The 15,000-nt window shown below is 40.9% G+C and overlaps 1 protein-coding gene across 8 annotated transcripts in view; it reads right to left on the bottom strand.

The window, feature by feature from the left end:
• Positions 1–15,000, bottom strand: part of LOC136844865 (TOG array regulator of axonemal microtubules protein 1) — a 697,822-nt gene that overhangs the window by 556,200 nt on the left and 126,622 nt on the right. For all 8 annotated transcript variants that reach the window (XM_067114114.1, XM_067114112.1, XM_067114115.1 and 5 more), the window contains exon 2: positions 1,728–3,373. In XM_067114114.1, the coding sequence (XP_066970215.1) occupies positions 1,728–3,278 (1,551 nt within the window). In that variant the 5' untranslated portion in view covers positions 3,279–3,373. The remainder of the gene's footprint in view (positions 1–1,727; positions 3,374–15,000) is intronic.

Here is a 15,000-nt window from a genome sequence, read left to right on the forward strand (position 1 = left end):
GGGGTCCTTTATTCCTAACACCGTTGGACTGTGGAACAGTTTCCCTGAGGCTGTTGTGCAATTTGTAACTTCAAAAATTCATGCGAAGATGCAACGCATTACTACACTAATAATACTCTACTTGCATCTTAATAATTTACTTACATTTTCATCTATTTATTTATTTGCTCATTTATTTTTTCTTTTTCAATAAGGGATCTCTTCTTTCTGTATTTCTTATTACTTTCTGCTACTTCTTTCTAATAAACACAATAGTCTTTGGACGCTAGAATTTCAAGTCAATGGTACCTGTGGATTTGTTCCATATGAACATGGTTCATCTTCTGAATAATGATAATAATAATAATATCAATTATATGGCTACAGAAATTGACCGTCAGCTCAAAAAAAAAAAGAGCAGATGCAAAGAATCATGAAATGATGGTAAGGAAATATGAAAGATATGAAACATATTTACTTTACAATATATCTAAAATAAAAGAAAATGTGGAATACTTGACAACTCGACCTGGCCAGTATCATTAACACACTGTCAAAACCATTCTCATGATATGTAACTGTGAAACCGCTATCCACCAACTCAAGGCACACTACACAGACCCAATCTTAACCCCCTCCCCAACACATAAAAAAAACTGAAGATAAAAAGAAGTTACTTTTCGGGTCCAAATAGGACTTTTACTTATTTTGGGCCGCTTCCCATTAATATGAATGCACAATAGCAATATACTGCAATCTGCTTCTTTTCTGCATACACAAGAATATGCTCTCATTTTGTACTTGTGCTCTCATTTTGTAAGAGAAAATTATATTTCTGTCTTACACCAAACCATCAGACATGGATATCGGAGCAGCTTTTCTCATATGTTGTGGACCAACAGAGCAAGAGCTGTTTCTGCATGAGCTTTATCGGATACACATTCCAAGAACCATGAAGGAAATCATTCTATCCCATAATGAATATTATCCAAAGATCACCATAAATATTTTTCGCCTTCAGTTCTTTTAATAATATTTCGATTATTACTAAGACCAGAAATAGCTTCTACCAATATAAACCAAACTCTCGTAATATATTCAATACAAAGACCAAAAATTATAAAGATAAAGAGAAAGAAATGTGAGGGGGGGAGGTGTTTCACACCAGAAGAAGCCTCTTATAAAATGAATTTTGTCAAGGAAAACGAAAGCAATGAGGAAATTCCAAACACTGGCAGTACCAGCAAGAAAAGCCACAAAAAAAAAATGGAGGGACCGACGGTTTCTGGTGAATAAATGTGGGAAGGTGCTGCCTGGAGGGTGGTGTTACGAAAACACCTAAAAGCAAGGAGGAGCTCTCCTTCCTTCAGCTTACCGGAGCAAGTAGAAAAATTTGCACGGCAGGCAGAAGGGGGTACAAAAATAACTGAACGAAAAAGACAAAGGACATTCCTGCTATATAAAGCATAAAAACATTTTCATATCTGACAAATAAAAAGTACATCACATTAGGCAATGTGAAATATCAGGAATTAACACAGGCAGGCATCATATAAAAAATTCTACAGACAAATTTTCCCTCGTTCAAGTAATGATTCTTGTTTTCTCATTCTACACCTTCATAAAAGGAAAGGAAATGTCAATTACTCTTGCAAATGACAAAACAATAAACTAATAATCAACTAAGCCAAGTTCTACGAGCAATTTAATCAATCAGCAATCAACTCTCATGTAAAAACAAGCCTTACCTCATTCCTGATCTTCTCCATGATGGAACCATCGACGACACCGAATTCGACCCACGTCCGACTGTCCTGCCTTTGAATGGCTCTTTCCTTTTCTTTCGGTCGTTCTGGGTCTTCTTGGTCCTTGCTCATGACAACTTGCTCATCTTCGTCATCATCAACGTCGGCTAAATTTCCCTCCTCTTTGTCATCGTCAGCTTCTTTTTCACCTCTATAGCTTTCAACTTCATCGTTTCTATTGTCTTTTTCCATGTCATCCTCAGCCTGTTTTTCAACAATATCTCCATCCACGTTTTCACTATCAACATTCAGTTCTTTCTCATCCTTTTCGTCACCTTTACTACCATCATTACCTTCAGTATCATCATCTTCATTTTCATCATCAGCATCCACGGCCTCCTCCTCTTGCGCGATGGTGTCATAACTGACAGAACTAAGACCGGCCTTTTCGAACAGACGATTGACGCTCTGTCTCGAACGTGGAGTCAAGCGATTCACATACCGCTCGAACTCCTCCTGGCCAACAAGGTACTGCAACTGCTTCAAGGACACAAGAACAGAAGGCCTCAGGTCAACATCATGGAGTTTCCTGAAAAGGCACTCCGACAGGTATGAGAGATCCTCGTCGGCAAACCTGTCATTAAGAATATTGGGCAAATTCTCAATCGTGCCCTTGCTGACGCTGTTGCTTTTGTTCTGGATGCCAAAAGAGATCAAATCCTCCACAACATTGTGCCTGTCTCTGGTCATGTGAGCGTAGGTCTTGATCAGCTGGACGCTGGAGTTCTGAAGAATGGCTGCTCGACTACTGCTTAAGTTAGGGATGATGTGAGGAAGCACGATGGTTAAACAGGAGTCGAGGTCATTCTTGAGATGTGGCAAGAGGTCACGGATGAGCAAGGTGCACTCGTTGCGGATTTCCCAAACATCATCACTCAGAAGCTTGTTGAGCTCTTCGAAGAGACCCAGCTTGTTGAAAGTGATTGGAATGGTATGATGCTTCTTCAACTCCTTCTTCAGGCTGATGATGAAATCGGTCTTGTCACTGGGTAACTCCAACTCCTCTTGCACCTGACGAGCATCTACAGAGCTTTTGCGCTTTCCCTTAGCATCAACGCTGCTGTTTTTGGTCAACGACGGCGTCATGGCATATTTAGACAATCGACTCCTGACGGCACTGGAGGGCATTTTACTATGATTTGAATTCTTTGAACTACTGGACCTCGCCATTGCAGATGACTGCCTGGAATGAAGCAACTGCATACTTTGGAGGGATTCCTTACCCTGACTAGCAGAGAGATTAGAGGAAGCACGAGCGTAAGAATCAACCTCCCTTACATCTGGGGTCTGCCCAACAGTGCTGGGCATGTATGCAGAGTGAGATGACAAAAGTGACTCTTTTGGAGAGGCCTCAATTAAATCACCTGGTCTTCTGAGGTCCTCGTAAGTGGCCATAGTGTTGTAATAACACCAATAAAGGGAAATTGCACGGCAGATAAACAAATAAAACACAGCTTCTTCCCTTGGAAGGATACCTCTAGGGGACGTTTTCATATAATTTTTAGGATATGTTGACAGTTAGGTGGACCTGACCAGCCTCCCCTCCCGAATCCTCCTCCTCTTCACCCAGGTCCTGGCCCATCCTCATCCTAGAAAAGAATAACAAAGAGTCACTAGCAGAAAACATTCTTCTTCACAATATTCATAAAAATACAGTTACTAGTTTCCTACACCAAAAGACTCACAAGAAAAAATCAAAAAGCAAAAACAATTTTCATTCTATCCCACAGAAGCACCGAAATATGGGTGCTGACACCTTGAGCCTTAAGTGGAATTCCTTGAACATTTTGATGACCTTTTGTTTGGGTTTTCTGAATTACCCAGTGAATAAAATTGATGTAAAGGTAATCTAATTAACTATCCTTTTCTGATCCGACAGACCAACACAGTATAAAAATACAGTACCTTGTTAAAAATCTTGATTTTCATGCAATTTCAGACAAGTATAAGAAGCCAGCATGAATTTACATTTGTTTACATTAAACTTTGTTTAAAAAATACAAGCGACGCCTGAAGAGAATTAAAAATAATTTTAAAATATAACATTAGTTTTGGCAAAAAGCTAAATGCAATTGCTGAATGGCTGAATGATAAAAATTTGCAAAAGCAAACATAGTCATAAAGACAAACAGGACAACCACCTTTCTCAAACAAATGACTCGAAGCAGGGCACAATATAGCAGTGGCTGCACAAAGAAACACTAATGCTACAAACATCGACCTGAAATAAAATATTCCAAACACTGCAACATTAGAATGTCAAAACCACATACAGCAACAAGCACCTGAGAAAGGGAGTCAAAGCATAATCAAACAGTTCATTCAAGACAACTGAACAGAGGACGAACTTATACCATAAATAAACGGTGCCAAAAAACTTGTAATTATACTCAGTAAAACAAACTGAAAAGTACCAAATTCTTAAGGAATTTGTATTTTTCCTAACATAAAAACCTATGCTTTCATATATGGCATACTCATGCCTAGCGCACTCTGGCTGTTACTGAACTGTCTAAAAAAAAATCCTGGTGGTTTGGCCAATGGTCCCATGTGACCTGAAATGGCCATATCCTACCATCATGTACCAGCCCGTCCGCAGCTATGCTCTACTCCCTACATGGAGAGACTGAAACTATGCAGGGTGTCTGAGGAAGGTAAAATTTATACATATGACAGTATAAGTTCATATGTTACGAAGAATACAAATTACTTTAGAATTTGGTATTTGTTCCGACACGAGTACAAGCCTACACTTTTATATATGGAGCCTGACCTGGAAGCAGGAGGTCACTCTCTCATAAGGCTCTCATATGTGTGCATCCCTGAAGGTTATCCAGAAGGGAGTTGCCCTTGCGAGGATCTTCCCCTGTAAACTACCAACCTTCCAGTCACAATCATGCAGGGATTCAGCCCCAATGACGATTTTAATGGCCTTCTCCTCCTTTCTGGATGGATTTTCTGAAGGGATCGACGTCCCTATGTCATCTGTTGAACCTCTACTACTGGTACCAAGGTGAAGGTGTCTAAGGACTTGTGCACCAAGTTCTTGAGATGAAAGTGAAGGTTGATTGTCTCTTCCAGACTCCTGCTCTCAGGACCTGGAAGACTGAGTGGTTCTTCTTGACTGCTACTGAAGGCCCTGTCCCCTGATGTAATGAGCCCTTATTTTGTCCAGAAGATGGTTGTCTTGCCAAGTCTGGTATGTCCCCCGACAATTACTTCCATCAGCCAGGAGAGGGTATTTCTCATAATCTCCCTTTTCTCCCAACCTGTACTGACGAAGAGTCTCCTACAGACTTGTCTGTGTGGGGCTGTAAGCTTGAGATAGGTTCTCAAGGACCTAACTGGGCACAGTAGCATTTTGTCTCCCCCCCCCCCAATAAAAAAGTCCTTCAGGGAAGGCACGGAAAAACTATCCAATTTTGGATCTGGGGTCAAAGGGTTTCTGGGTTTTTGCCACGAATTCTGGGAAAAAAGTTAAACTGAATGACGACCACCCGTGGGTGTGGGAGACGATGTATGAGCGGGTGTGTGACTCTCCTACCTTGCATGGCTGAAGCCAAGGGCGGCAGGAATGGCAGGAACACTTTTGAGAGTCAATTCAAGGTCTGTTGCCTTCTTGAGGGGCTCACAGGGTGGCAGCCTCAGGCTGGTGAGGACCTTGGTCACATCCCCTCCCCAAGGTTTTAATTCTCATAGGGCAAACTTCTTTTAAAAATGTTAGACTATGGTTCATAGTGCCCAAGAAGACAAAAGGTCTATGTCTCTGGGTCTGCAGACTTGAGTGAGGGCTGCTCTGTAACCATTAATGGTAGTCATGGAAAGGGCCTTCTGCCATACAAAGATGAAAAAATCTGCCACTTCCTTGATAGTTGTTTTGAGAGGATTAAGAACCCTCCCACTACACCAATGATGGTAGACCTTCCACTTTCCTTGTATACTCTGAAGGATGATGGTCTGAGAGGGAGATAGCTGCTGCAGCTTTCCCCGAAAAGCCTTTCTTTCTGAAGCACTGCTTGATTCTCTCCACACATGTGGTTGGAGGGAGGCTACAGCATGGTAGTACTGCCTGTTGCGTTCTTGCCTCAGTAACATGGGAGTGAGAGGGAGCTCCCTTGGTATGTCCACTAGTAGATGGAGTAGATCTGCATACCATTCTGCTTGAGGCCACTTTGGGGCTATGAATGTCATTCTCAGTCCCTACAATACATACAGTCTGTTGATGACCTTCTGCAGTTGACTGAACTGAGGATGGCATATATGTTCATATTGTCCCAGGCATGCTGGAAAGCATCCTGCAGAGCGGCTGTTTGGTTGGACACTGGAGAACAATATAGCAGAGGTTTTTTGTTTCCTGTTGTGGTGAAAAGGTCTAAAGTTGGGCCCTCCCACAAACTCAGCAATTTAATCACAACACCCTGTTCCAGGGACCATTCTGTGCCCACTATTTGGTCTGTTCTCCTTAACAGGTCTGCCACAATGTTATTCTTTCCCGGGATGTACCTGGCTGTTAGAAGCAGTCCCCAGCCTTCTGTCCACTCATGCATCTCCATGGCCAGATCGTTCAACTCACGAGAGATGGTGCATCCCTGCTTGTTCACGTATGCCATCACCGTGGTATTGTCGCTCATCACACCTATGGCATTGTCTTGGAGGAGCTTCTGGAAGTATTGGAGTGTCAGCCAGACTGCTCACACCTCCAGTACATTGATGTGTTCCACTTCTTGTTCTGTATTCCACATCCCAGATATGCACACAAAGTTCAGGTGAGTGCCCCATCCCCTTCAGGATGCATCTGAGTATAACAGCATCTCCAAGGGTGGACAGCTTAGTTAAATTCCCTGCAGGTGATTCCTTGGATCTTTCCACCAGTGCAGGTCTTCCAGCACTCTGTAACCCTTGTGTGTTGTGACTGGATTCCCACACTATCTTTTCTCTTTTCTTTCATCTGCCATTGAAGAGAACGGATTTGTGCCCTGCTCCTGGGTACAAACTTCTCTAGAGACACCAAGTGACCCACCCAGATCTGCCAGTGCTTGACTGACCGTAGAGGGTGCGACAGGAAGGGGTTGGACACACTAATAAGAGTGGATATCCACTTGTAGGGAGGGTAAGTTTTCCTTACTACTGTGTCTATCATCATCCCCAAGCACTTGATGTTCTGCCTGGAAGGAAGGGCTGACTTCTTAAGGTTGACCAGAATCCCAAGGTCTCTGCAAAGGGCCTGGATCTCGTCTCTGTCTTTCAATACCTTCAAAGACGATGGTGTCAGGATGAGCCAGTCATCAAGGTACCTCCTTAGTCTGATACCCTGCCTGTTCACTCATTCCGACACTAGCTGGAACGTTTGGGTGAAGGCCTGGGAGGCTATCGCTAGGCCGAAAAAGAGGGTCCTGAACTGGTATGCCTTTCTGGGAGACATACCACAGAAATCCTGGAGGAAAGGTGCACCAGGATGTGATGTTAGGCATCTTGTAGGTCTATCGAGACCATGTAGTCTCCTTCCCTTTGAACATCGTCTGTTCAAGGAAGAGGTTGAGAGCCGACAGATCTATGATATGACCGGTCTCCAGCCTCCTGATGCTTTCTCCACCAGGAAGAGGCAACTGTAGAAGCCTGGCATGGTATTCTTTACTACAAGCAATCCTCAGGTTACTATGGTCTTGACTTACGACGTTTTGCAGTTATGACATGGTCCCCATAAATGATTAAATAATTCTTGCTCTGTTTTTTTAGTTTCACTTCATTATTGACATTAATTCACATTACAGTCACTACCCAACTTACGAACAAGTTACAATCCAACCTGCCATTCGTATCTTGAATTGTTCATAAGTTGGCTTTTAATATGATACTAGTGCATAATTTTTTTTTATGTTTACATTCCCGAGTTAACTCAAGAGTCATAGACTATGCGATTTTCACTGTATTTTTAAATCATGCATTATAATAAAGAATTACTTTGGATGTTAGAAAAGTAAAAAGAAGAAAATAAATTTAGATTCATGCAACATTTAAAATTTAGTATTTTTTCCATGTTTTGAAAGTTATGAACTTGGAGAGAATTTTACAGGAGCAGCATCTGACATTGGAAGTTCACAAAGTAAACAATGCACACTGCCATCTATTGACATAAATAATAATAATAATAACAATAATAATAGATTTTATTTCAGTTCAAGGCCATATACATGGAATGTACAAAGTGGAGACAATAACATACACAATCTAGAGACATAACATGAAAAGTATTATAAATCGACAATATCCACACAGTTGTGAAGAAGTATAAAAAAAAATAGTATTCATAATAATAATAATCATAGTAATAATACTAAGAATAATATTGAGTAGTAAAAACACAAAAAATTATAACGGTTAAAAAAGATTGCATACAATTAATTTCCAGCTAGGGACCTTAGGTGGTTACAGAAGTCGGGTCCAGAAGGCTAAATACGAAAATTGAAAATAGCAAAACTCTAAATGATATTAATCACAGTAGTAATAAAAAAAGAAAATACCAATAACAACAATAAACATAGAAATATAATAATAATAATAATAATAATAATAATAATAATAATAATAATAATAATAATAATAATAATAGTGACAGATTCTGCAGATGACACTTCGTAATTGCAAAAATAGAGAATAAGTCATTTAAGGAACATACGCCTCATTATCTAATTTCCCACAATTTAGATCTTCTTCTTGCCTCACTGCTTTGGATGCTTTGTATGAGCAGAATTGCTGCTGTTTCTCAATTGGGTGATCAGACTGGACACTGTTCTCCTAACAATGATTTTTAAATTATCCAGGAGGTTTTCTATGAACATCTGTGTGGCGAAGTGATAACGAGGAGTGTTTGTGAGGTGTCTCAGAATGTCACTGTGAACAACAGTGATACATCTCAAGGTTTCTCGGGTATAGTTCGTCCAATGGGAACACCCATATATACTGTAGCAGTATGAGTGGAAGAGCAGCAGTTTCATGTCTCGGTGACAGACGGCAAACCTCTTTGCAATCATGTTGCCGGCTGCACAAAGTTTACGACGCCTCTGTTCTATATCTGCCGTATCTTTTAGGTCGTCTGTGATAATGTGGCCCAAAAACGGAAATTCATTCACGAATTCCAGACGATGATTTCCAAGGAAAATTTGTGATTCTAAAATATGTTCCAATGACAGAGGGGGTTTTGTTTGACCAAAAGGGAGTGCGTATCCCCAAGGGTCTGGACTGTCCACCCCTCTGCCCCCAAAATCTGCCATACTGACCACTTTCTCCTCAGACACGCCCCCACCTTCAGCAGCTCAGGAGGGGGCGCACCATGCTCTCACCTACAGCCCTCCCCCCTCTCTTTCCTGTTCTATAATGCCTTCTGGGCTGGAGGGGCTGCAAGAATTAAAACAGCTATGGTACATTCTCTCACCCTTTCTCTGGAGGGGACGGTTGGCTTTGCTGACAATACGGTTGGTGGGAGTGGAGTCTGCTGGTGGCGGATGCCTGCTGTGGGTCAGGGATCTGTGGTCTGTCCTCACAGAACTGGTTTCTGTGGTACTGAGGCTAGGGAGTCCTTAGTGTCTTCTCGCTTTTCTTCTATCACTTCATCGGGTTTGGAGGATAGTAGAAAGGTGAGTCTAGGAGAGGACCATTCCACACATTTAGCCAACTGTCCACGGAGATCTGTTCCTAGACCAAAGACAGGATCAATTCTCTCCTCCTCAAGATGATATTGACTCATGCGTGTGCCACCTGCTTCACCACGTAGGCCAGGGTCTTCCACGAAGGGCCCATGTACTCCCTAATGATGTGCCACTTCATGGGTGAGACGACCTCCTTCATATCCTTTAGGCATGCTCCTTGGCATCTATCCAGCCAGGAGATGGCCGACAAGGTTCTTTCCAACATAGCTTCTAGGTTCGTCATCTTGGTTCTGCTAAACCTGGATCCTTGTTGTCAAAAACATTCATGCACCACACTACTTGAGAATCAACAGATGCTATTGGCATGGTGAAGGCGTCTTCCAGTACGTAGTACTTGGTATAGCAAGGCATGGATTGGGGGAGCAACTTATCAAACTTGGCCGGGGCTAAGGAACCCTCTTCACCCCGTTAGTAGAGTGTTCAACTCCCTCATGGTACCCTGAATCAATGGGGACCTGGCCAGATGAACTGCTTGTTTAGCCTCCAGGAGATGTTCTGCCATCTATTCTAGGTACGAGATTGATTGATTGATTGATTTATAGATTTTAGGCATACATGCCAAGCACTATGGCAACTAAGGCCATTCAGTACTTAAAATTACACATTAATTTAGCTAAAATTCATTAAAACTATAAATTAAGATAAAAATTTTGAAAAAATATGTAGTCTTCAATCAGATTTAAATAAATCTGTAAAATCTGATAAAAGTTAAATTCTGAAATAAAAGTTAATTTTATTTAAAAACTTTAGTTTAATGATATCGCAATTATTATCATGTACCTCACTCGCTGACCTGCTATAGAGTGGGGCAGCTCTCCTTTCTTGGGTTAAAAATTGGGCAGTCAGTTAATAAATGCTTTACTGTTAAAACTTCTTGACATAAACTGCAGACTGGGGTCTGTCTCCCTTCTCCACTTTGCATTATGTATCTATGTGTAGCATGCGTATGTCCTATATGCAGCCTTGTTAAAATAATGCTAGTCCTCCGATCTGGATGATCTGACAACAGTCATCTCTGAACTGAAGTCCGAATGGCTGTATGCCCCGGTATATATCCATAGTCCCAAGTTATGTACTACATCTAATTTTTCTAAGTTAGTTTTACAAGAAGATCCATAAATTTGACAGGCATAATCCATCTTGCTTAAGGATATAGATATATAAAGCTTAAGCAGAGCTTTTTGGTCAGCCCCAAAATCAAAATTTGATATCACCTATATATTTAGTGACTGTTTAACTCTGTTGGCAAATTCATTTATATGAGTACCAAAGGTAAGTTTCTTACCACACATTCCCCACACCTGGCATCACGCGAGAACTCGCACCCTCTGCAGGAGATGCAAACCGAATGTGGATCTACTGTACTGCTGCAGCAGACATACTCTTGCTGATTGGTTTTTCTCTGCCCAAACATTGCCGCACATCAGGCTTAAGATTCTCTTTCATTGTCGCAACACTCACTAGCGTGGACAAGGGGTGACGATAAAATGGACGTGGGTACCAAGGGTACTTCGGGAGAGTAAAAAGGAGGGGGAATGCCAAGTAATTCTCGAAATCACCACGAGAGCCACACAGGGAAAGAAAAGCACTCTTCTTTCAACCAGAACACTAGCTCACACTCTTAAGCAAGGGAAGAAAAAACCTGATGCAATTGAGCGTCACGTTACACTCACTACACACAAAGGAAGACACCATGTGATTCACGCTCCTATGCACGGGTAAGCACTACTCCCCCTCAACCCCCACCAAACTGGCAGCAAAATCAAAATAAAAACAGAAAGCACTGCACAATATGATAAAACTGAAGGGAGACAAACATCTCAATACTGCAGGTTATGACCAGATGATAAAGAAAATGTGTGGAGGGACACACACCCTACAGACGCAAAGACAAAGCACAGCTCAAAAAAATGGGAGACGACTCGGCGAGTGTGTGAAAGTAGATACGGCGGCAACCACAATGGTAGGGTAAGCCCAACTCAGGTCGCACGCGACCACAGGCCTAACCGTTATGATTTTGTTTTTAGATACGATTCAGTAAAAACCGAAGCGCTCTAAGCGTCGATACTCCACTCCATACATGAAAGCGTGGGTTTGTACTCGTGTCGGAACAAAAAACTATTTCAAAAATGGCAAGAAACATATTAACAACTTACTGTACAGTGAAAGGCAAACACACCCACGACCACACACATATTTGAGGAAACTTATAAAAAGAAATAAAACGATTCCGGAAAATTATCCAAAGTATAAATTAAAAGCAAAAGCCACAATGCTTAATCAGAGAACAAACACAGCAAAGGTAATATATTTTCAATAAAAAAGGCTACACTGTAAGGCATAATGAAGGCACTCCGTAACACAATTTTTATCGAAAAAAATTATAAATGGTTTTGAATGAAGCCAAATACAAAATGGTATACAAGCACACAGAAAATAAATCGATTTTCTGAAATGGTAATAATGCGTTCACACAAAACGCAGACATAAAACTGGTAAAAAAACAAAAAATAAAAGACAAAAGCTGGCGGAGAAGGGGGGGGGGGTTAGGGCAAGCGAGACATAATGACACACCGGAAACATCCGTTAAACAGGCTACGTTTTCTCGCACACACAAAAAATCACAACCCCAACGAGTGAGGACGTTAAAAACAACTCCGTGCATCGACCAGAGATAATATTAAGTTGGAAGTTGCATGATAACACGAATTACACGACAGAAATCTCGGATTACGAACACTGTCTGGCACGAACTTCACGAATATCACCTCTTCTGCTTCTCTATACTCTCACCAAACCAAACTTAGATGATAATTACTACCATTACTTCTTTTCCAAAATGTGCAAACATTTGTAACAAACCTAAGAGACCATTAACTTGCAAAGCACGTTAATGGTCTCTTAGAATGTCTAAAAGTGAGAGAGACTGTCTCAAGTATACCTCGTCAGGGCTCTTCCCTTTTAAAGGTATACGTTTTGACTGAGCAATGAACACATGCTTGGAGTTTCCTCTTTCTTCTTCACTCTTCTCTCCTTCCCCTAGCTGCGCCCCACAACGATTAACTAATAGCAGGGTATCTAATTCACTTCTCAGTCAACAGAGGGTCATTGGAATTTATGGAAGAACCCATTCGGGCTCGGCCCTCCTCATCCGTTCCGGGTGTCGAACAGTGGTCCCCAGATTGTGGGCTACGGTTGCCTCTGCGCCACGAGAAGAGGGCGCACAAACCGACAAACCAAAACACGAAATCATCGTCACATTTACTTTCTGAAAGACTCATTAGAGTAAAACTGTATAAGATTAAGATTCTTGGGTAACTACCTTTCTCCGTTGAACATCGGACTTCCATCTTGAATGGAGTGATGTGCCTAACTCTTATTAGTCACCCAACATATTTCCGACGTCTACTTGCAGACATGGTATCAACAAGAGTTTTCTCTTTCTCTCTCTAGCGCAGCGCGCGCACGCACACACACACACTAGACTGAATAAATATGCTACTGTCTATTCATCTCATCTAAATTTTTTGTGCACGCTGAAATCTTTAAATTAATTTGCCAAATCATTGTGAAAACAGATCACTTTTTAACAAGAGCATGAGCTATGCTTTTTTTTATAATGCATGTATAAGATAGACAGTTATAAATATAAATATTTAATGACAGTGTCCCCATACTTTCAATCTTAGGCTAAGAAGAACCAACCTCATTATTGCCTTTTGGGGAGATTTTCATACGTCCCGAAAACTTAATACTTGGTTCGTAACATGTATGTTACGAACCGAGTATCAAGACTTCATTCATTGTTTCCGCAAACCAAGAAAATGTCTGAGTATTCGTTAGCAATATCTACCAATAGGTCAAACTTACAAAATTAGCTGATGATGTAACATTTGTGAGAACATATCTAACAATCAATAACTCGAAAAAAAGGCTGGAAGTTACTAGGAACGCCTTTTCTCTTCACTCCTATTCTCAGTGATTGGCCGCCAGAGGGTATTAAAAACTGACGTTACGACTACCTTAATCATCGAATTTGAAAACAAATAATTAGTAACAACACCCAGAAACAATCTAACAGAATATCATACATGTTACCAATTCTCAATAATGACCAATCACATTAAATTGTATAGAAAAAAGAACTTTTTACTACTATCAACTGACAAATGTCATGGGAATAATAAAGGAAATTTTGAGTAGTAAAACAAGGTTCTGCAGAGCAAACCGTCAATATACAGACGCTACAAAATCGAATACTCGATCCCCAGTTGGCCTCCAGAACTAATCACATGTGACAAACATAAACAGATAAGGTAAATGGCAAACGAGATCAAAGCGCTCAGTTCCTCGTGAATAAGCATAAATATCAAAGGGACGACGAATAAAAAATGCCCCGTCAAGATAACAAATCACGGAAATCATTCTTTGGTTTTTACATAACATAACAAGACCTTTTTTTCTTACAAAAAACAAAAACTCGCATATACTGTACTCTATACCTAATGTGGGTCATGATTGAAAGGAAATGAGAAACAGTAACAAATCGAATGATAGAACATATCGGGTTTGTGTAAAATCTAGGAAATAGATTTTCTTTGTATATGTAACTAAACGTAATACGTGAATAAATATCGGTAGTGTTATGAAAGTGCAGAGAGAAAATTAGAAATAACGTCTAACGAAACCCGGTCCTCTCCCTCTCTCGGAGACACACACACACACACACACACACACACACACACACACAAGCGAAAAACTTTCACACCATCAGCCGTTAAGTACGCCTACACAGAAGGCTCATCAGCAGCATTACATGTAGAACACCGTGCATAAAGGCCCTTCCTTTCCAGTACCTTTTCTAATCCACGTATCCAGCTCTTTCTGGTTTTTCATCTCCTCCCTCCTACTAACGCTTTCGAATTACATTTATTTCAACAACCTAACGGACTTTCATTTCTTTTCACACGACCAAATTAAACTCGAATCACTCGGATTCATCCTTTCCCCTTGGCTAAAGTTTTTACCATTTCTTTTATGTAACCTCACATTCCTCTTTCTTTCAAATCTTCTTACAAAACACTACACACGCAATTCTTCTTAAAACTTCAGACTTTTTTTTTTCATACATTTCCATTCAACCTTCACACTTTACTTCTACAACGAAGAGTTGGCTCAAAAATTAAATCGGAAACTTTCCCCCTTGGTTCCCATGGCCACCCTATTTCTCTTCCCAGTTTTATGCACATAACAGCTACCTTCTTGCTTCACTTATTCCATAACTCTCCTTTCTTATCACGTTACACTTACTCCCGAATACCTGCACGAATCGCCCACAACATCTACTTTTCCATCTCATCATTCATCTCAACACTGCTGAGTCCATGTAGCTGGGTTTAAAGACAGACATAAATACTCCTGTCTCACCCCATTTTCACACTAAACCAATCACTCTCCCATCAACCTATTTTAACACACACCTTTCCATTATAACAAATTTCAACTGATGT

Source organism: Macrobrachium rosenbergii, chromosome 13, assembly GCF_040412425.1.
Source record: "Macrobrachium rosenbergii isolate ZJJX-2024 chromosome 13, ASM4041242v1, whole genome shotgun sequence".
In the NCBI taxonomy this organism is placed as follows: Eukaryota; Metazoa; Arthropoda; class Malacostraca; order Decapoda; family Palaemonidae; genus Macrobrachium; species Macrobrachium rosenbergii.